We start from the raw sequence: 23,661 nt of genomic DNA, 5'->3' as shown, positions 1-23,661 counted from the left end.
ACCCCCACCTGCCTATGGCCTCCTTTCAGGTAGCTGGAGAGAGCAACAAGGTCGCCCCTGAGCCTCCTTCTCTCCAGACTAAACAACCCCAGTTCCTTCAGCTGCCTCTCATAAGACTTGTTCTCCAGACCGTTCACCAGCTTCATTGCCCTTCTCTGGACATGCTCTACATCTCCCTGAGAGTGAGAGGCCCCAAAATGAACACTGTATTCAAGGTATGGCCTCAATAGTGCCAAGTATAGTGAGAGAATGAGTAGGATGAGATGAAGCACTGTTTTGACTCTACTAACTGTTTGACAGATTTGTGTCAAGTATAATTGGAATTTAGACATGTAGCACCCATATGTGCAAATCAAATTTCATCCTAAATGTCTGCAGTGCCAGAACTGAGTCTTCTGTTCAAGCTCTATTTGTGTTACAGTATCATCCAATAAAGCTTCAGTAAACTTACTAAGAAATTACTATATAGAGGCTATATTACTACATCTCATTCACATGATGTCTTGGAAGGTAGAAATACGATCATTATTAACAAAAATCACAATGTTCTAATAAGTATACACAAAACACAGAAAGCACAAAGATATTACTAAAAAACCCCTGTGCTTGCTTTTGTACAATATATATATTTTTTCTAATGTCAGTTGTGTGTATATAGAATTCTGTGTTACAATTTATGTATTTAAATTCAAATTGAGGATGTACTTATACTGTAGTGAGTTATATATAACAGGATTTTCCCAGTAGGCTTATAAGTACATTTTCCACATTATATTAAAATATACAGAGTCTTTTTGTTTGTTTTTGAAATGTGCTTAAGACTACAGAGAATCAAGGTTACCCTGGAAGTCTTATACAAGATTTTAGGACACTAGAAATTGAAAATCTCAACCTTATATTGCAATAACAGCTTTCTCATATAATTGCTTTAGTTATTTCATAATACATGAGCCTACTTCAAAGCAAGAGGGAACTTAACCAGTACTTGTTTGTTTCATACCTGAGACCTAAATAATTTTAACTCTAAACTGTGTGAATCCTTTGTAAGTGATGTTATATCCCCATAAAATTAAAGACACTGTTCCACACATGAAAAATAAAGACATTCAAATTTAAATTAAAATATGCACATTTACATTTGGCACAAAATAAAGTTTTAATACTGTGCAAAAGAAAAAAGAAAATACAAAAGTCTGCTTTAATTTTCAACACACCATAAGAAATCATGATTTCAAGTTCTTAGTGTATTTGTATGATCTACAAGGCACAGGATGTACAAATTAGTAATTTTTAAATTCACAGTGATCTTTTCCTTCACTCTTGTCCTGGTTTTGGCTGGGACAGAGTTAATTTACTTCTTAGTAGCTGCTGTAGAGCTGTGCTTTGGATTTGGTGTGAGAACAATGTTGACAGCACATGCATGGTTTTGGTTGTCGCTTGGGAATGTTTCTACTAAGTCAAGGACTTTTCATTTTCTCAGGCCCTGCCAGCAAGAGGGCTGGAGGGGCATGGGAATGGGGAGGGGACACAGCCAGGACAGCTGACCTGAACAAGCCAAAGGGATAATCCATACCATATGATGTCATGTTGAGTATATATAAACTGGGGGAAGAAGAAGGAGGGGGGAACATTCTGGTGTTTGTCTTCCCAAGTAACCATTACACGTGATACAGCCCTGCTTTCCTGGAGAGGGCTAAACACCTCCTGCCAATGGGAAGTAGTGAATGAATTCCTTGTTTTGCTTTGCTTGTGTGTGTGGCTTTTTCTTTACTTATTAAACTGCCTTTATCTCAACCCATGAGTTTTCTAACTTTTACTCTTCTAATCCTCTTCCCTATCCCACCATGGGGGAGTGGGCAAGCAGCTGCGTGGGGCTTAGGTGCTGGCCAGGTTTAAACCATACAACTCTATTAAATGTGTCATGAGACTTATGAAATAATAATTGAGTAAATCACTAGCATGTGCCTGTACACCGGCAAGAATACACAGTAGTTTAGTGAAAGTCATTCTTACATCTACATATTTTTTGTGATCAAGATCTCTGCAACTCAACAATCTGTGGTACAGAGATAGAGGATAAGTTCTACAGATACACATCACTACTGTGGCAGTGCCCTCCTAATCTTTAGTAAGGGTGAGATACGGTGTTCAGTAAGAGCTTTCCTCCCCAGTCAGAGTGCAGTGGTAAGACTGCAGGTGCTGTAGATGTGAGACATGCTGACAAACATCCTATTACTCATGGCAGGATGGTCTGATCAGCAACTCCAAAGGAGGGGAGCCCTGTCTGTAATGAAGCTTTGAAAAAGCAGGCTATTTATGGAGGCACTTTCTAAAAAAACACCCTAATATTAAGCAACAGAATACAATAATGACATCTAATTGGAGCAAACCTGTCTATTGAAACAAAGGTTCTGAATCCATTACATATTATAATATATGCATAAGCTACTTACATGGAACAGGGAAATTGGGATGGCACTAACAGATCACATCTGAGTTACCATAAACTTTGAACAAATCCATGAATAAAACCTCATTGAAATAAACCTGCATATTATGATATGCTACTTACTAAGACTGCGTTTTTAGAGCATATTGCAAGAAAGATTTATCTTAAAAGAAATGATCTTAAATTCAATCTTAACAGTATGTGGATTCCCTAGCTGTGAACTGGGAAAAGTTTTCTTGAGTAAGCATGTTCTCCTGAAGTTTCCCAGCTATGTGCTTTGAGAGACAATAAATCAGAACTACCATTTGATGATAACATATTAAGGTATCATCCAACTTTATACAAAAACCTGAATGCTCAGCTCTACAAAACTCTAAGTGAAGTTTCCCACCTTCCCTCTAATAAATTCCAGTGTCTTCAATTATGGCAACTGCAGTGAGTACCTTTTTTGTAAAGAAGGAGGAAGTTGTTAGGCCCAAACAAATAATTAATATCTATGCTTTATACTGTGGAGAAAGTACATTCCTCAGAAAAAAACCTGTAATTGGAACACAGTTTTTATTTACCAGGTCATTACACTTAGAACTATTGCAGCCCATGGCACATCTACAATCCACAATCAGTCAGGAAAGAATTGTGCAAAACTAGGTATCATTGCTGAAACACCACCAAACCTTGCCCTCCTGTAGACACTGGAGCTGAAAACTGAAACTTTTGCATCCAGTAATGTTACCATAAAATAGCAAAAGCAGCAGGAAATCCAAAGCAGTAAGTGTTATGAAGAAAAACACAGCCTGGAGAAAGAATTGAAACAGCAAGGGACAGATGCATGCTTAGAACATACTGAAAAGTTTATACCAACAGCAAGAAAGAGATAAAGACAATAGATCAGTAAGATCTCAGAAGAACAAAGTAACTGACTCTAAAAAGTTGTGAAACTGCATAACAGAACAACTAAAACAATGTAGAGTTATCAAGAATTACAGCATATACTTGACAAAGTGTCAGAAGAGGACCATAAAGCTGCATTTACAAGTACTAAAAGACTAATAATTAACTTGGTAGGATGCTCATCAGAAGCTACAATAGTGGGACCCAGAGGAAACAACTAAATGTTAAGGGAAGAAAATCAATTCTTAAAAATAAAACGAACTTTAATGGAAATACCTCTGAACAGGAGAAGAACCAAGATTAATCTAGGTTTTTGTGTTGTTCAGAAAAAGGTAAATAAACAATCTTGACATGGTTGGTTAATAAACTAACAATGATCTTGATATTGTTGGTTAAAAACGGAATTATACTACTGTCCCCAAATGAATTTGTTGAGGAAATGAAATTTGTTTTCATTTTGAATTGACACTAAAAATCTCCCCCCAACAGCATCAGGATGCAGTATTTGGAAAATGTTATCCATCTTTTTTTTTTTTTTCCCCATTTATACTTTAAAATATTCCAGACCATTATGTTCCATGCTTTGTGCAAGGCCACTTTAACTAGACTATCTTGTTTAAAGTTCACTGAATGTTATGTTAAGAGGAAACATCTTTTCTGGTAAAATGCTATGCGTAAACTAAGCTGATGAAATTGACACAAATTCATTGCTACAGTAAGTCAAAACTAATTTAGATACACAGTAACAACATGTCACAAACTGTCTACTTTCTTGGAAAAGAAAATGAAACATGGACTCTAAGCATTACAATAAATGTTTTCAAATCTGACAGGCAAAAGAGCAGGCTTCTCAATCTAATCTTGAAATCAGACCTTCAATACACAGTTCAATACTCAAGAGTTCTGTCATTCATAACTCCAAGAGTGAGGGATGAAAAAAGCACAACTTTCAGCACATCTTAAAATAAATTCCTTTTTTGGGGGGAAACCTGAAAATTATTTTTATAATTGATTTTTTAAAGTTCACAGGTTTAAAAATGCTAGCAAAATAGTTTTCATTAGAAAGAAGTAGGAAAAAGGTTCCATTCCAGCCAGATAGTCTGTAAAGAAAAAGCATTTTCCTTCATGCCTTTTATTATCCCAAAGTATATGTGTTAACTCTAGATTCAGTTATTTGGGGATAGAAGTTCCAATATCAGATTTGTATTGATACATACTGATAAAGATGATGCAGACTTTATGTGAAAGCAACTTGAGAATACTGTAAACCTTAAACATGTTTGATTTTAAAACTTCACATTCACAACCATCAAGATCCTAAAGCAAATATCCATCTTTCTATAATACATGCAGTTAAGAAACTAATCTTCTTTTGTTGCACTGTAAGAAAAATCCAAGATTAATAAAAAGACAATTCCCTATTGCCCATCCTGTACAGCACTGAAAGACGTAAAGCTCCACCTCTTTTTCTTACACTGTGATTATCAATATGTCTGTCAGTGTACCTCTTTACCTTCCACCCAGCTGGCTGTAATAATGTGGACCTTTTTCTGGCTGAAAGCTCCAAGCCTTGTACTCATACCCCTTCATTTTGAACAAAACAAAATAATTGATCTGTCTGGGTGTGTAACTCCTTCAGTGTACTCTTGTGACTGATGTACTATCAACCTGCCACAAAAATAGTATTTGAGTGCCTTTTTGAGTCCAGTGAACAAAGTGATAAGTTAATCTACAACAATGTCATTAAGCTTTGCACTACTAAAATCCTAAAGCCATTGAGAAAGATATAACGTATAGAATGAACAGAACTTCCATGTTATTGTAGCAGATGGAGGTTTAGTGTTTTTCACAAGTCTGAACCACCATATAGAACATGCACTGTACAGTTTAATAATACACTGCAAAGTCAGTACCAATTTATGTAGGATTATGGTTAAACTTTCTTGCATCAGCAAGGAGATTGTTATCATAATTTTATTATAAATATGCAAAAACAGTGCTTAATTCAAATTCTTGAAAAGTAAAGGGAGAAAATTAAAAAATAAAATAAAATTAATAGAGCAGTTCTGAATAAAGGAACCATGGTGGGATAAAGTTAAACATTTTTTCCCTAACTATATTAAAGTTGTCAGGAGTACAGTCTTCCAAAAACCTGCATAGGAGATATGTGTTTTATAATTACAAAAGTACATACACGTTGTACATTCTTCAAGTTATTATAACTCATTTATTCAGTATTTTGCTAGAGAAAAGTAAAATATAACTGAAAGATTTCTTTGCTTATTTTTTTTTTCCCTAGAGGTAGGAAAGTTTCTGTCCTTTATTGAGGAAATAAATTGATTTTACAGAAACACAAGTAAAAATGCATCTCAGTACACTGCAGTGTAATAAGAATACTTCATTATGACTACTTTTTATGATTAATTATTCATAGTTATGTATTTAGAATCATTACTGGAAAACAGGAGATTGAAAACACCTAACAACATCACACAAAGTTTGTAGGTTTTTACGCTAAGACTCAACAATGCTGAAGTGTGAAGATACAACTTGAAAAATCCAGTATCAACTCATTTAGTAATGTGTGATTTTGAATATTATTTTATCTATTTCATTGGAAAATGTACTTATAACTTGGAAAATTAATTGAGGCCTATTACTCTGAATGGACATTTTCACAGATATTACTAATCTATGTTTTTTTTTTTTTTTGTGCCCAATGTATTTTCTTAACATCTCTACTGTGGTCATATTTGTATTTAAATGAGCATACACACTTGCATGTGTTCATGCACTTGTACAAATATGTATGTAATAATCCTAAATCCAAAATCCTACAGTTTGAACTGAGACAAACAGAAAAGCATACCTTTTCTGGATCAGTTGTTGTAATGACCCACACACAGTGTGCGTTGTCTTCATACTGAACTGGATAATTTGGTGATGTAATAATCCCACTTGGTCCACGTAAATTAGAACCACATGTTCTAGCTAAAACGACAAAACAAATCAGATTGCTTTTGATTGGTTGCTCTTTTGATAATAAACATTATAAAATTGCCATAGGATTAATAACAACTTGCTGTGAAAGTACTATTATGCTAATATATTCTATAACAATCTGCTTTGAAGAAGCGTCCTGGTTTCAGCTGGATAGAGTTGAGTCAGGCAAGAAAATCCTGAAAAATTACCTAAAGAGGAAGGAAAGCAGCACTTTTCAGTTAATCAGCCCAACATTTACATTACTTTAATCTTTATGTAAATTAATTTATCAGAAACATCCCGTCAATATTCTGTTTAGAGAGAAGTTTACTGCCCTCAAGTGGATGGAGGAAGCCTTCCTTGTATGAATGTAAGAAAGGCCAGTATGTGCTCTCCTCCATGATTCCTCCATAGCTGAGGAGAAAAAACACATATATCACAATGTTTATGTAACAGTATATCCTTAACCTAAACTTGAACTTTTGTGGTGTCTTAGCTTTTTATACCAGTTGAAGTATAATTAGAAAGAAAAGTTTCATAGGCTTGAAGTCATTAAGCCTATACTAGTTGCATGTAGTTTATCACCTCTTCCACTTTAAGTTGATCTTCGTTTAGAAAATGTGATAAACATTTCTTTGTATTGTGTATTTTATTATTAAATGCTTGGTATGGACACAGCAAAAACTGGCATCTTGAAGGTCAATAAAGGGATTTGAAATAATATAGACTACAAATAAAACTCAAGTCTTTCACTTCCCACCATCCACAAGCATTCATCTCATGCAACATTGTAATGCTGAACCAGGACTATACACCATTCAGCCTAAAAAATGTTAATCTGCGTTTAGGAAAAAAAACCAAAACCAACTATAGAGACTGGCTGACTTGAGCCCTTGACCCCTGACTGCTGTGAAAAATTAGCTCCAATTTTGGAAGAATGTTCAAGTAATGTAACTTGTTTTTAAAAATGAAATTGTAATGGAAATATAGGACTAATTTATCCTATTTTGTTAGAAGTTTACCGGAGGGAGTAAAGCATAATAGAGACATTTGCAGATAATAAATTTGAAGGAACAGCAAATACTAGGAATAACAAACATAATTCAGCAGCAAATAGCCCCTTTCTGATGAGTATTACTTTTACCATTCATAGATTACTTCAGCTCATTTCTGCAATGTATTATCAAACAGGAATAAATTCAAGAGATTAAAAAAACCACCCCAACAGACAAGAATGGAGTTGTGTGGACATGTTATTCTGTAGTAGTGTGAAACCAAATATTGAGAGGGTATATTTAGATTTTTCATTTAAATACACTGAGTTCAAGAGACACTGAGTTTGAGACACTTATGATTCATAGTTGGTTTGCTGCTCTGGAAAGAGTAGGAGACACGACTTTTATTTCTTTTTACTATGTTTTATATTGTCCAGTCTTAATAGATATGCCTATGTAATATTACCCATGTTGCATACAGCTTGTAATAATTCATCGAGGAGTTGTCTTTGTAGATCTTTTTTATTAGGTCTGACTGGAATGGAGTTAACTTTCTTCATAGAAGCTTGTGTGGAGCTGAGGTTTAGATTTGTAATTATAATAGTGTTGATAACGGCAGTGTTTTGGCTATTGCTGAGCTGTGCTTGCACAACATGAAGGCCTTCTCTATTTCTCACATTATCTCAACAGCAAGTAGGCTGTGGGTGCACAAGAAGTTCGGAGGGGACACAGCTAGGACAGCTGACGCCTACTGATCAAAGGGATATCCTGTACCATATGACAACATGGTCAGCGATAACAGCTTAGGGAATGGAGGAGGAAGCCAACACAGTCATGGTCATTTTCCCAAGCAACCATCATTTTTGCTGAGGCCCTGCTTTCCAGGAAATGGCTAAATATCTAAAAAAAGGCCCAGTAATAGGAAGCAGTGAATAAAATCCTTATTTTGCTTTGGTTGCATGTACATTGCTTCATTTGTTAAACTGTTTTGACATCTACCCATGAGTTTTCAGCTTTTGCTCTGCCAGTTCTCTCCCCCATCTCACTGGGGGTGAGTGAGTGAGTGGCTGGGTGGACGTTTAGCTGGTGGCTGTGGTCAACATACCACAATTGTTTACATTCTTTAATGAAGAACGCATAATTGAAAAGTATATCACATATGTAATTACACAAGTTGAAAAATCTATTGTGGCAACAGGAAAACATATTTTTCTTTTGGTATTATGAAATAACTAGGTAGCAAAAACTTTTTATATATGTATATGAGTTTTAGGTAAATGAGATTATGCTTCAGTTCTTTCTTGAACAAGCAAAAGTTTAGGTCTAGAGATTGTAAATCCTTATTTCCACAATCTATCATTTGCTGCCCAGGCAACTGGCATTCATCGTAAGATTTTGTGAGTACAAGACCTCTGTGATCTACCTCAAAATGACAAAAAAAGTATATAAAATAATTTGCATGAATCATTTTTTTGTTGCTCTTTGTAATTAATGGTGGTGGTTTTCCTGTGCCTCTACAGGCTAAAATGTCTCGTAGAAGGACATAAAGCAAACACATTTCTAGGGTTAAGACTTTCATTAACACATACAATCTAAATGTGCAACCCAAATTAATTTTTCTACTGAGATAAAGGAAAAGTTCTGTACTTAGTTCTGGAGTACTTTGACAGTATTTACTTGTTTTTTCTGTGCTTTTTAGTAATTATTTTTTTAATATTTTTTTTATTTATTACAGGCAGTAGACTGCAATGGAAAACATGCAAACAAACAAAAAGCCAACTTCCCCTCTTCTTGTTAAAAGCAGGGGGAGGAACTTACTCATTGGTTCAGACCATAATGAGAAAAGATTTAGAAAAGAAATCAGAAAGTTAGGGTTATTTGTAACGTTTAGGAAATAGGTGAAACAGAAGGGAATTTATCGAAGAATGAGGACTATGTAAATCTCTGGGACCAACAGGAACTCAATGTGATTTTCAGGACCTCCTATTTAGGAATTTAATTAGAAAAGTTTAACCTAAACCTAATTAAATAGTTCTACTTTAAATCTGTTCAACATGACAAAAAGAAGATTAAATGAAATGAAAACTATTAAAAGGAAATTAGCTCCCTAATACACATACATACATATATAATATTGGTGGTTTTTGTTATATTCTGAACATTATTTCATTACACTTCTAAGCAGAAATTATAAATTACCCTTCCAAAAGTCAGGAAAATTTCCAAAGAATAGCACCTACCTCTGCAAATTGGCCTGTGGTCACTCCAGGCAGCCAAGGTGTCTGTCACTCTCTGACAAGTGATGCTCTTAGAACCTTGCAGCACATAATTATCTTCACAGGAAAACTGTATATTTGCACCCACCCTAGGAGAAAAACAAGAGGAAGAAGGAAAGAATTTAAATGTATTTTAAATATCAATATCCCCCCCCAAAATGTAAATGTCAGTAAATGACAACATCTCTATGTTTAATTAAAGAAATTAAACTGGGGAAATCTAGTCCATCATTACTATATTCATAAAAAACCAACTTATACTATAGGGAACAGGTCTCCTATCGAGTTTGCCCACCTTCTAAAGAAGTAAGGGCAGAAAGATGAAGCAATTGTGATACTGAGTTTTATCACTTAAACTATGACTTCAGTGAATGCATAGACAGATACATCTTTTTATGAAAATATATAATCAACATTGATTCATGCAACAAAACTTAGTTCATGAATAATTTCATCCTCTCCATATTCTCTTAAATGAGAGAATAAGCAGGTAGATATGGTAATTTGTCAATATGTACATCCAGAAGATCTTTATTTCAGTAGATTGTATTAATTCATTAAATATTCCTGACTTTGTTGAAATTTTCTCTTAAAAATTACGCTGGATGATAACTCTTAATAGGATTGAAATTTGACTGTTACACTTTTAACTTTGAAATGTGTCTCATTGGAATGATTAATTATTTTTTTTAGAAATAATTTCTTTCTGAACAATGCTGACTAATATTTTATAAGAATTAAAAATATGTATATTGTTGCAGCGTATCTCAAAGAGAGCTTTTCTAAATTGTATTTACATATCTGCTTCCATTTATTATTTGTAATGTTCTTTTTTCCCCATCAAAATCAACCAGTTTTGTTGGTAGCTTTCTTGCATTTTTAAATCTGTATCTGATAATTCCATGTTTTGAACTAAGTCATTGGTACAAAGCAGATTTCTCAGATTAGTCAGAAAGCTCAGTGGTTAAAATTACCCCATGGAGAACAGCAAATCATCTCATTCACTAATGTCCAGCTCATTCCTATGCTTCAAGAACTTCTATTACTCTTAAGGTATTCTGTTAGTTTCTCAAAAGATCTCACAAAGAAAAACTAAACTGTTTATCATTACTATGATGTACTTCTATAGTTCTTTGACAGAACTTTAATGGGCTCCTTTTCCTTTTTTTCTTTTTTCTTAATTTTAAAGTTTGTCTGTGGTGCTCCAAAAGGCTATGCAGATGATAAGGGGACTGGAGCATTTCCCTTATGAGGGAAGGCTGAGAGAGTTGGGCCTCTTTATCTCAGAGAAGACTGAGAGGGAATCTTACCAATGTCTAAAAGTATCTTAAGGGCAAGTGTCAAGAGGACTGGGCCAGCCTTTTCTCAGTGGTGCCCAGCAAAAGGACAAGGCATAATGGGCACAAACTGCAACACAAGAAGTTCCACCTGAATATGAGGAAGAACTTATTTATTTTGAGGGTGACATAGCACTGGCACAGGCTGCCCAGAGAGGCTGTGGAGTCTTCTCTGGAGACATTCAAAACCCACCTGGATGCGACTCTGTGCAGCCTGTCCTAAGCAAACCTGTTTTAGCAGGGGATTGGTCTAGATGAGCTCCAGAAGTCCTTTCCCACCCTGACCATTCTGTGATTCTCTGAAATCTAGGAAAGCTTTAAAAACTACTTTTCTCAGCACTTGGTTCTTGAGCTGTTAAATGTCAAAAATCAAAAAGGTATGGAAAATATTGTCCTTTTCCTTCAGTAGTTCATGGGGAATGCACAAAATCTTTAAATAGTATTATAATCTCCTAAAATTGTATTTATTTTATATTTATCATAATCTACTATCCTTCAGAATGTTCTTAAAACCCTCAGAAAAATAAACCAAGAATGTTTCCAAATACATACCTGAAATTAATAAACAATTAGTTTCTCTTATTGGTAATGAAAAATATTATGATTAATTATTCTGACATTTTAATTCTCTAAACACTTATTTTTTAAATTCATTTTCTCATATTTTCTAAAGTTATGAGCTCTGAAAATTTGTTCTATGGAAACAGGAAAAAAACCAGCTAGTTACCTAATTGTGATAAATGTGAATTGAGAACTGAAGTATTTTAAAATCACATTGGATAAAGACTTTCCCCAAAAGTATAATTATGTGTGAACCAACATAAAAGCTACAATATTTCCCTGAAGTTTGCTACTATCAAGACATGTAAGAAGAATTATAAAACTGTGCACATACAATATTTGAAGTAAAATTAAATATGCAATTATTGGATGTCTTCAATTGCAATTTATAAATTAATATACCTTTTTATTCCCCCGCAGGAAAGAAAGAAGGGAAAAAAAACCCAGGACAATACAAATATTCTGATGTCTGATGTAGTAAGTGAAGGATTTCATGTCTAGACTGGGTTTTATTATATATATTAAATTACATATATTAAAAAAATCTTATTAATGGCTACATAAAATGTTACACATTATACTTATGATGACTCAATTTGTTTATTATTTTATACAGTATATTGCATTGTTTTCAAAACCTCTTGAAATATCTTGTAGCTAAGGACTAATAATGTGAAGTTCATATATTTTACACAGTGGATATAATCTTTTGAAACGTTTGATCACAAACTAAATGACAAAAAATAAATATTCTGACTACAACTTATTAAAATAAAATAAAAAAACCTAGCAAAAATGTCAAATTAAAGAGTAAGGGAGGAACACAACGTACCCAAAAGCTCCATAGTGCTAGAATTCGAGGTGGAGAGAAACCTGAATGCCAGCTACAGGCATTGACAAGTAAAATCTTTTGAAAGTAATTTCAAGAATTCTAAATTAATTTCAGGCTACAGAAGAGCAGTCATAGGTTCTACTAGAATGACTGAGATAGTTCTGGATGTGATTTATCTGTGGCTACAATGCCTGCTAAGTCTGCTTTAATACAGTTAAGATCCACCCTTTCCAAAGCACCTTTTGTGAAAAATCAGGCATATGCTATGAGTCTGACAACCAATACTTCCAAGAAAATAATTTTAATGTAATTTCAATTCTGTCAAGGCTTACAAAAAAAAACGGAAAAAAGTATTGAAAAGTTCTAAACACTGCTGAATGGAGGTATGGACTACAACAGTATAATATTTGTGAAGGAAATTAAATGTTTTGTATGCAACGGGTTAATAATGAAATGTGTGTGTATATATATAGTTGTAATGTAATACATACATTGCAGATATTTAATCAAACCATATATCTTTTGATGTTTAAGGGAACAGTGCACACTGAGAAATTTTACATGAGCTGTGTCACTAGAGTATTATTTCATGTTTCCAGAGAATCAGATCTATCTAATTAAACATATTAGGTGAGGGGACACACCTGGGCCATAGTCTACAATAAAACTCCTTTTGCTCTGAGCAATGTTCAAATTGCTGAGTCCTTCTATTGATTCTTCTTGTAATTTTTCCATTAAAAAGGGGGCATCCTCACAAAATCATATCTTAACTTGTTTTTTCTGTAATTTCAAAGGAAATGGTTACTTCAGTTTATTTCCAATTTTTAACAAGGAGTGGTTTTAAGTTCTTTTTTTTTTTTTCATATCTTTACCTCCCTAGTCACTAAGAAAATCTGTGGGCATTTGAAGTGTTTTGGTTTTCTCAGATCTCAATGTAAACTTTAAACAGGGTGAAGAAATAAGTTTCCTCTTTTTTCCCTTTCTATTTTCAGTTTGAACTGTATCAAAGCAAACTTTGTGCTTTCACAAAGGCTAGAGCTTGACTGAAAGAAGCCATTTTATAAAAAGGAAAAGATTCTGTAAGAAACGCTAAGCATAAGAAAGTTCATTTAATTTTAAAAAAGTTGTTTTGAATATTTAAAAAGATATTTTTTTACAAGTGTCATTCGAGTTGTGGAAAATTATTCTTTTTTCACAGTATCACACATACCATATAATATTTTAGTAGAGCTGAAATGTTACTGTTTGATTCCATTCTCGATTTCATTTAAACAATCTACTCTTTTGAAATCTCACAAAAATAAAATGTGGTACTGATCCCAAAACTTATTATGTTTTTATTCACCTAGCAAAGTCTGAGTTGCCATTTCTCCATCAAAATTAATCCAAATATCCACTGGATTATTTTGAAATCACTGAACTTCCCCTCCCCTACTTTCTGAACTGAACAGAGTAAAAATGTGGCAGGAGGACAGAATGAAAAGGTTAAGATTTCAATACCTTTTTATTTGCTTTATGATATTAGAATTAATGTCATTATAATGCTGAAAATGATGAAATCCTTCTCAAAGAACCTGTCATCACTGAATCAGTTGGGTCTCACACTGTCTTGAAAATAAACCCTCTGCCTTTCCATCAATTCCACTCACAACATGTCTTTCACTAGCCTGGAAAAGATTTTGAGTAATGTGCATTTTCTCATGTTTTAGTTCATATTAATATTCACAGTTGTCATTCTCTTGACAAGAACAATAGCTCCTTCTGGTGTCTATACTTGCCACTTAGAAAAACAAAAACAAAAACAAAAACAAACCAAAAAACCAAAACGTTGCCTTTTTTTTACTCTCCACAGTATTTTCACATTGGAGAAGTACAAGTTACACCAAGTATTTTCTCTTTTCTTATGGAAGAGCTTGATTTCCCATTTCAGAGAAAGAAAAGCTAAATTCCAAACAAATTCTCTATTGAAATGTCAAGCTAGATATAGATAGCTAACTTCAAGATAGTTAAGATACGTTTTAAATAGATATAAATATAAGTTTATAGTACATGAAAACCAGTTGCTGTTGAATAATCAGTTTTCAGATAACAAATAAGGTTTAGGAGGAAAATAAAATTTTATCATTTCTCTCAAATAATATTCACAATTGGAGGCCAAAAACATGCACAGAAAAATATATTATCAAAGTATATTAACATGTTTTATTCATCATATCTTATATGATGTTGCTTCTGCTATTTATTAACAACTTATGCATTCATTTATCCCCATGAACAGTAAGATACATTAGTTGAAATGAAAACATCAGAGTCTGAATGGGTAAAGGAAGGAGGGAATTTCTTTGCTCTGTCAATTGAGTAAGCATTGCTTTTAAGTAAGCTCCAGGCATTTAAGATACCTGTAACCCACAGTCATTCATAAAAGACGGAGTTAAAAATATAGTTATCTATGCTTTGCAAGGTTCCTTGCCATTAGATTCCCTCAGCTATCTTAAAATACACTTTGAGCTTTCACGTTCTTTTGGGCTTTTCCTCTTCTGGATGTTTTCATGCACTTCTGGGAATTTTATTGTTGGGCTTTCCAGTGCTGGGGCTCACATATTTTGGATCTTTGGACCCATTTCAACAAAATTATTTTAGTTCCCTTTCTCTTTAAAATTATAGACTAGAGTCTACAGGGCAAAAGAAGCAATTATCTCCCATATGCTCTTCCAGTCTACCAGTGCCTTTAGATCTGCTGTTGTTTCTTCAGAATTGTTCGTATGCCACTGACTTGGACCATAACTAGATGGGTCTACTTGGCCCACAGTGTATCATGTGCACATAAAATCTGTATGAGATTCAAAAATTAACAGAATAAATCAGGTCAGAAGATGACATCATCTAGTCCAATGCTGCACTCCAAGCAAGTCCTGTTGGAACAGGGGGCTCAGGGCCATGTTCAGGTGAGCTCTGAATGTCTCCCGTGGGTGGAGACACCACAAATTCTCTTGGAAACTAGCTCCAGTGTTCGACCATCCTCATAGTAACAATTTTTTGGGGTGTTTTTTATTCCTGAATCTAGTACTAATTTGCCATGTCCCACCTAATGTCCACTGTCCACCTCTGAGAAGAGTCTGGCTTTCTTTTCTTCACATTCTCCTGGTTGGTAGCTGTAGACAGCAACAAGGTCCTTCAGATTCTCTTAAGGCTGAGCAAACCCAGAACTCTCAGCTTCTTCTTACATATTATGCACTCAGGCTCCATCACCATCCTGATCTGCTGAGCTTACTCTCATATTTATACTTAATGGAAAGGCCCCTTCAGGTGTGAATTCCTGCTATTTTCCATTAAACGTTTAGGCTAAGGGGTTAACTCTTTCCAGAGATGCTTTTCTCTCTCCACTAATAACAGAGTGATCCTAGATGCTGCCCTTAATTCTTTCAACTAAGTATTTGACTTGGAGGAATTCAGAAGAGGTATGGTCTGCACCCTTTACATCTATGAGGAGAGACTCAAGTGGAGGAGGGAAAATAAGGCATATCTGCACAAACAGTAAACTAAAATACTCTCCAGAATAACAGTGGAAATATACAGATATCCCTCGGATGAATGTACACATACACTGTAATACATCTTAAGAAAGAGTTATAATTTATTATGCCATTTTTACCTAGTCTTCTACCAACTGATGTTTCTCTCCTCAATACATCAATAACTAATAAACACCTAGATAAATTTACATTTGTTTCCCTAAAACAGCAGACCATTGGACAGCAAGTGCATACTGTATTTTCGTATCACACAATTTCACTTGCAGCAGCTGTACTTGCCACGTTGAATCAGAATATGTAGAACAGGGTAATAGCAAACATCTTCTGGACAGCTTCTCTGTCTATACCATTTATTTAAAAGCTTATTTCTCTTAATTATTTTTTAAAAAACATTTAACTGCTGTTGCTAATGAAATCATGACTTTGCATATAACTTATTCTGTTAATGTTGGAGTTGTTTATGAGTTCTCAGGTTTCTTTGAGGATAGAGAAAAATCGAAAAAGAATAGGTCAGTCAGAAATAGATTAGATTTTTAAATTATTTCCCCATCAGTTATGCCCTAGCTTGGAAGTGCCTTGATTCAGGAGCCTGGTTTGATTAATTTGCTTTCTGGATTTGCAGAAAACTTTGCACAATTCCTTCTAATTCTTATGAAGTTTTCCTTTCCATTTACTCTTGGGTCTGGCTGTCCATTCCCTGCCGAAAAATTTATAAATCTCTGCATGAGCTGGAAGCTTCCATCTCCTTCCTTTGACCCTCTTTTCTGCCACACCTTGAAGTCTCTGCTTTTTTTTTCCCCACCAGGGAAAATGCAATCTTCCTCCTTTCTCCACAGGGGCTCGTTTGACCTCATCTTTTTTTTAATGAATATAACAAAAGGTGAAAACAAAAAAAAAAGCATTTAGATGGCATTCAACAGCCCCAGACATCGAATTTACCATGTTTCCCAAGGTTTTTAACAGCTTTTATATAGCTGGGAAAAGAGAGAATTCTCTCTGCTTCTTCTTCTATCTTGTCCAGAAGAGTTCTGCCTTTCCTACACAGACAATATTATTATGCTCTAAAACTCCTATTTAAAATGCATTCATTTAAAAAAGACACAAGTAAGAACAATTCAAATTATGCAATGGACTGGAGCTATTTTTATGAAGACAACACATATAAAACCAGGGAAATGATAGATATCTCTAGGTGCACCCTCTGTATACATGTAACAAGAAATACCTTCCTCTTGGTCATATAGAAAACTAAATCTGCCTACCTGAAGTCAGAGCCCACCCTTTTCCCATTTTCAGGAATTCCAGGATCAGGACATGTGTCAGATGCAATTGCATCTCCACCTTGGGTCACTGTAAAGAAAAGGAAAAAATAAATTTAGACATGTAAAGATGACTCTTAACTTTTCCCATGCATTAACTTCCGTGGCCTGAATTTGACCATATGCATATTCATATTATTTTTCTTGAAACAGTACAAATTATTACCAAAAAGAAGCCCTGTATAATTGGTTTCTTGGGTGTATTGTTTAATTTACTTGGTTATGATAAAAACCCCATGTTTTACTTCTGTGGGAAAATCAGTAATTTATTTCCCACGGGCAGTCACATTTTTATGGATATACTAGGATCCACAGCTTTGCTCAGACGAGGAAAACAACATTTTGTGAAGTCACCTTCTGAAATATTCACAACACACCATTGTAAGAATAAGGTAGTATAAGAAAACAAAATCTTATTTAAACTTCTGTCCATGATAATACTTGAAATAGACAAAAGCCAAGCCTAAATGCAATACATAAATATTTTTACAATTATAACATTTGACTCAAAAATATACAGAAACCCCCCACAAAGCAATGCATTTGTAAGGAAATGAATCTGTATTCATGTAAATGCAGCTTGAAATCTCTATTTTGGGCTTTCATGTGGGAATAGAAAGCAAAAGTACCCTATACTCTTCTGTTCTTTTGTCCTCCCTACCTTCACCCTCAAGACTGTCAGATATTTAAATAATACCAGGTCTACAAATATATAAACTTATAGTCCTTTCAAAATTCAAAATGATTTGTACATTCAGATTTCACTTGTTTTCTCCTTCATTTGTAAAACAGGCATTTAAGGACTACGTGGAATTAAAAGTTATAAATCATCAAAAAAGACATAAAGTAACAGAGCACAACACTGGGAATATACAGAAAACCTGAACACACATGTGCTTTCCATCCTGCACATAACACACACGTGTGTCTATGCATAATTACATGCCTCCTGTCTTTCTGTTTCCTCCACAAACGAATAGAGCTAGTAGAAACCTGTGGATCACATTTTTAACCTTAAAAGATTTTTGGGAAACCCTTAAGGTCAGGGTAGAATATTTTTTTCTAAATAATATAAAAAAATAAGTTTATTGGAATATTTTAGCAGTTAATTGGAATATTTTAGCTGCAAAAAAGTAAATTACACAGGCCTGAGTGGATTACAGACGACAGCATTGCAGCTGAAAGGCAAGGAGAGATTAGACCTAAAAGGAGAATGGTTATCACAGACAGTAATATGCTTTCAAATTGAATACAGTTGTAAAAAATGTGGTGACAAGCAGGATACACACACTCAGATGTTAACAGCTATAAATCTTTATGCCTGTTTTTGCAGCATCAGGAACAATTAATCTATATAGAAATTTGAAGTTTTACATAAGAAGATTTAAATAAATTAAAAACCCACATTACAGCACTACAAAAATATAACTAAGACAAAGCACTAGTAAGGACCAAAATGTTTAACTTAAGCATAGTTTTTTTTTCTTAAAGGAGGGAAACTGCAACAATGAAAGTATATTTCAACATTTGCCTACATTGCTTTTTCTTTAATTTCCCATATATAATGTTTTTAAAATATAGTAATGGAAATGAGTAACAATATTTATTGCATTGTGTTGTCTTTGTCCCAGAAATCTTTCTTTAAACTAGGTAAAGAAAGACTATGATAATGTCAGAAATATTTTTGGAGACACAATGAAAAATACGGTGTTTTACTTAAAAGTTTATTTTCTGATTAAAAAAAAAAAAAAAATCATGAGTAAAAATCCAGCTCAGCTGGACAAAAGTATAGCATGTGGAATTACCATCTTGAAAACACTCCAGAACAAAAGCATAATCCTGCTAATTCACTAATATTACTTAGATTGATAAAGATTTTTGTGTGTGTGAATAAAGGCTTTCAGAACAAGCCTATAGTAGCTAAATAAATGTATTTTATTCTGAGAATTTAATTTTGTAGTTTCTTGGGAAGTATCAGCATTGAAATGCTTTTATACTCAAAACCTGATCTTGCTAGAAAAGCAGCCTGCTTGTACACTGCTGTTCCTTAAAGTAAATAATCTTCCAACTAACATTTCTTCCTTTTTTATTCAGGAAAAAAACAATCAAATATTTACTACTTTTAGCACGGAAGTGTAGCTATGTTAGTGGAGGTGAAGTTCAATTTTGACTACTGGATCATCAAAACACAAAAATAAGCAATATGCCTGATGTTTATTCAACATAACAAGTTTACTCTACTTGAACCTTATGGCAACAACAGTAACACCAGGTGGGGAACACTGCCTTTACTGTCACGTTTTAAGGACAAACACACTTCAGTGAAGCTGCTTCCTTTTACAAACATAAATACAAAATGTCTAAGTATTTTGTTTGGGACAGCAATCAATGTTGACTGAGACCTTACTCATACCACAGAATGAAGTGATCTCCCCAGATGGATGACGACCTTTGCAAAATTTTCTTCTCAGCCGCTGCCTTTTGCTGCCAACACACTCTCACACCAATATTAGGGAAGGGTGATTCAGGCTGTAGTTTACCAAGAGAAACTCTGTCTCTTGAAAGAGAACAGGTATCATATGTCTGGAACTTGGCACATCTTCCTGGATGTCTACAGGCCGTGTTAAACATGGACCAGGTTTTAGCTTCTACTTTCCCAAATGAATTGTCAAGAGTGTTTTAACAGATGGTGGTTGCATGACATGCTGTCATAACACAACACATCCAATTCCCTGTAAAACAAGCCTGTCTGACTTTAATTTTCCAGATGAGAAAAAAAGAACAATTTTTTCAGATTAGTGAAACCATTTATTACCTTTAGTTGTTCAGGGACACCAGGGACTTTAGTGCATTTATAAATATATGTATATACTTTTACATGTTAATACGCTTAAAACCTTTACCTGCCTAATTTACCTAAAAATTGGATTTTAAGACTTTTTTAGCTGCAACATTTGTTATCATTCAGACTGAAAACAGATGAAAAGATGCCCAAATGAATCCCTGGCAGAGAACTTTATCTTCCTCTGTTTCAATCCTGTCAGATCTCTCCTTTTTGCACTGCTATGAAATATAATCCATTGCTACTGAGAACCATAACACGTGGGAGGAGAAAGTATCACCTCTGATTTGAGTATCTTATTTCCAGAATATGTTAAAACCTTGCAGTCTCTCTGAAAGCATATCTCTTAGACATGTAATCTACTATTCATCCAGTCACATGACCAGTCTTTCACTATTTTACCTGTAAAGAAAAAGACTTTAGCATGCCCGTGAAAGACACATGTCTTTCCTGTTTGTACTTTTCCAAAAGGATACTGTATGTAGTTTCATCTACCTTGTGTCCTGGTTTAACCCCAGCTGGTAACTAAGTAGCACGCAGCTGCTTGCTCACTCATCTCTCACCCAGAGGGATGGGGAGGAGAATGGGAAAGGGATGTAAAATTCAAAGGTTGAGATAAGAACAATTTGATAAGCCACACAGTCAAGCAAAGTAAAACAAGGAATTCATTAACTGCTTCCTACCAGCAGGCAGGTGTTCAGCCATCCCCAGGGAAGCAGGGCTGCATCACCTGTAATGTTTACTTGGGAAGACAAACGTCATCACTCTGAATGCACCCCCGCTTCTTTCTTCTTCCCCCAGCTTACATACTGAGCATGATGCTCTACGCTGTGGAATATCTCTCTGCCTAGCTTGGATCAGCTGCCCTGGCTATGCCCCTCCCAACTTCTTGTGCCACTCCAGACCTCTGGCTGGCAGGGCCCAAGAAACTGAAAAGCCCCTGGCTTAGTATAAACATTCCCAAGCAACAAACAAAACCATCCATGTGCTGTCAACGTAGTTCTCACATCAAATCCAAAACAGAGCACTGCACCAGCTATTAAGAAGAAAATCAACTACACCCCAGCCGAAACCAGGACACCTAGGGTGTTATAAAATGTTTCTCTTTTTTTCATCTTCTGATTTTTCTGTCTTTATCATATTATACTTCAATTGCTTCTAGTTACTTTCAAAGCTCATTCACAGACTTTCTGTATTCTATCACCTCAATTTTTATTTCAGAATTTTACAATTTCAAAACAATGAAGCTATTAAGGAAAATGGAAGCTAATTTTACTATTTAAAGCTTGTGAAACTTAGAAAGAAATATAAATTATGCAGAAACTTTGTCACAACTATGCACTAATTAGTAGCATTTATATTAAAACACTAACAATGTTCTTTTGTACTGTGAATATAAACTAAACATTTATAAGCCTGTATTTATGACAACTAAATTTAGGACCAGCCTAAATAATACCACCATCTCTCAATATTTTCTTAGTACATTCTCAGCATATTCTCTCTGTTTTAAAAAGTTGTTTAGAAGTATATAACCCTGGCGAATACCAAAGCAAAACATTGCTTTACATAGATAATTCTTCACACTATATCCCAATTGCACACAATTCTTCAAGGAACCATCAGCCAAAGAAAAACAATGTGTGCTCCATGAGACTAACATCAGAAAAAGTGTTTGAAGTCACAGGGTAGGGAGAACACTGAGGAAAGATTCTTGTCAAGTTTCTTTTTTCTCTCTCTCTTTTTTTTTTTAATACTAGTTACTGTAGAGTCTAACAGAACTGTGCCTTTCTCTCTCTCTCTCTCTTTTTTTTTTTTTTTTTTTTTAAATAGAGGTTTTGAAAACATCAAAGATGAGATGTGTCAACCACGAGGTGTGCCTATGGTATAGAGCCAGAGCATTCTCAGTAGGTGCAACCTAAGTCTGGAACTTTTCAACATGCCATGTTATTACAGACTGCAAAACTTACACATTCTCAGGCCTTTCTGCAGGAACATTTGAAGGGAAGCTGTGAGTTCATTAACATGATGGACAGCTTTTCAGTCTACGTACAACCTCTATGGTTAAGAATGGTGACTTAAATTTCTGTTTGATAAAAAAATCTATTCTTTTGTAACTGACTAAGAATGAATAATCATGATTTCTACCATTTTCTCAGTTCATGTGGACTAGTTTTCCACAGCTTTGTAGGTCATCTTTATTGTTTTACTTGGTATATGACATAGTAAGAACAGAATTCCTTTAAGATGTTTCACATGTTCTTATTCTAACACAATAGTACAGAAGAAAGACCACCAGTAAAAGTAAACAGAAATCAGATTTTCCAAAGCTGTAATCATAATAATAAACAATTAGCATATATATTAAAATCTTAATTTAGCTCAGCATTTGGGAAGTGTTTAATCAAGAAGCAATATCAGGCACGAGGAAGTGATGGCGCAACATATGTTTCATGCAGCAAAACAAGTAACATGAGATCTCCCTTGTTTGAATGTTGGTTCTACTGAGGCAAACTGTCCTGATTTAGATGCATGTGGAGTCTGAATATACATTAATGATCTACTCACGCTCATGTAAAGCATGTGATGAAATGCTTTGAAAAGCTGGACCTTGAAGTAAAAAAATGTTATGTATAGGTGCATTATACTGATTATTTTTCTTCAGTTGCTGCCATTAGGTTAGTAACAAATAATTGGTCCTCATGCTTCAGGTTGCAACACCTACAATTTTAAACTTAAGAAGTTTTGGCAGTCTGTTTGGATATTTAAGTCATTCTCTCAGTGATATCACCAACCTATAGGAAGGTTCTGGATTTAAAAAAAAAATAAAAAATTTTTAAAAAAATTACATAAATGCAGGAACACGCATTCCTTCAATAATTTGTTCTGAATGATGTTTCTTTTGAAGAAAGATATAAACGAAAAGTATTGAGTTGGAATCCTAATAAGATACGAGGTCAATACTTATATGGGTATATGAAAGTATACGCTTAGTAACAGATACTGCCTTATACTTAAATGAGATCATAGACATGATAGAAAATACAGATTTTAGTAGAAATTATAGCTGCAACCAAAATGTCCTGACATAATTATATCTTTCAACTAGACAAAGAAATGTAAAGAGTGCTATATATTTTTCCATATAATTTCATTGAGAATTTTAGAAGTAAAGGAAACTACTGTTAACAAAAGGAGCTGATGGCCCATATGCTCCATCATAGGCTTTAAGTACTTCCTTCAGTAGAAATAGTGTAACACTGATTTGTTACAGACAACAGAAATAAATTTGCATGAAAATTAATCTTATGAAATGACAGATCACTGAAACCCAGAAACACAAAAAAAGAGGAAACAAGGAAAGACAGGTAATGAAAATTACCAGTTCAACAATGTAACTACTTTCAAGAAGCTAGTTCAAACTCTTTTTTCATTTATTTACCTATGAATTGACTATAATATTTAAATACTACTGAACAGGAAAATATGGTCATGTTGACACCAGATGACATAAGCACATAAGGCTATCCTGGGCATTTATACAAGAAGAAACCATTATCCTAAACATGCCCAGGTGAATCTGGGCCCAGAACACTCTTACAGATGGTATTGCCTTTTTTCAAAATGTTTAACAAATCTTCCAA

General features: G+C 34.4%; 1 protein-coding gene across 1 annotated transcript in view; it reads right to left on the bottom strand.

Annotated features, from left to right (window-relative positions):
* CSMD1 (CUB and Sushi multiple domains 1) overlaps nt 1-23,661 on the bottom strand; it is a 1,211,070-nt gene that overhangs the window by 399,385 nt on the left and 788,024 nt on the right. The window contains exons 8-10 of the mRNA XM_040599137.1: nt 17,119-17,206; nt 9,558-9,682; nt 6,210-6,331 (exon numbers count right to left, since the gene is read on the bottom strand). Of these exons, the coding sequence (XP_040455071.1) occupies nt 6,210-6,331; nt 9,558-9,682; nt 17,119-17,206 (335 nt within the window). The remainder of the gene's footprint in view (nt 1-6,209; nt 6,332-9,557; nt 9,683-17,118; nt 17,207-23,661) is intronic.

Source organism: Falco naumanni, chromosome 6, assembly GCF_017639655.2.
Source record: "Falco naumanni isolate bFalNau1 chromosome 6, bFalNau1.pat, whole genome shotgun sequence".
Classification (NCBI taxonomy): Eukaryota; Metazoa; Chordata; class Aves; order Falconiformes; family Falconidae; genus Falco; species Falco naumanni.
This window is presented reverse-complemented; position numbering and strand designations above follow the sequence as displayed.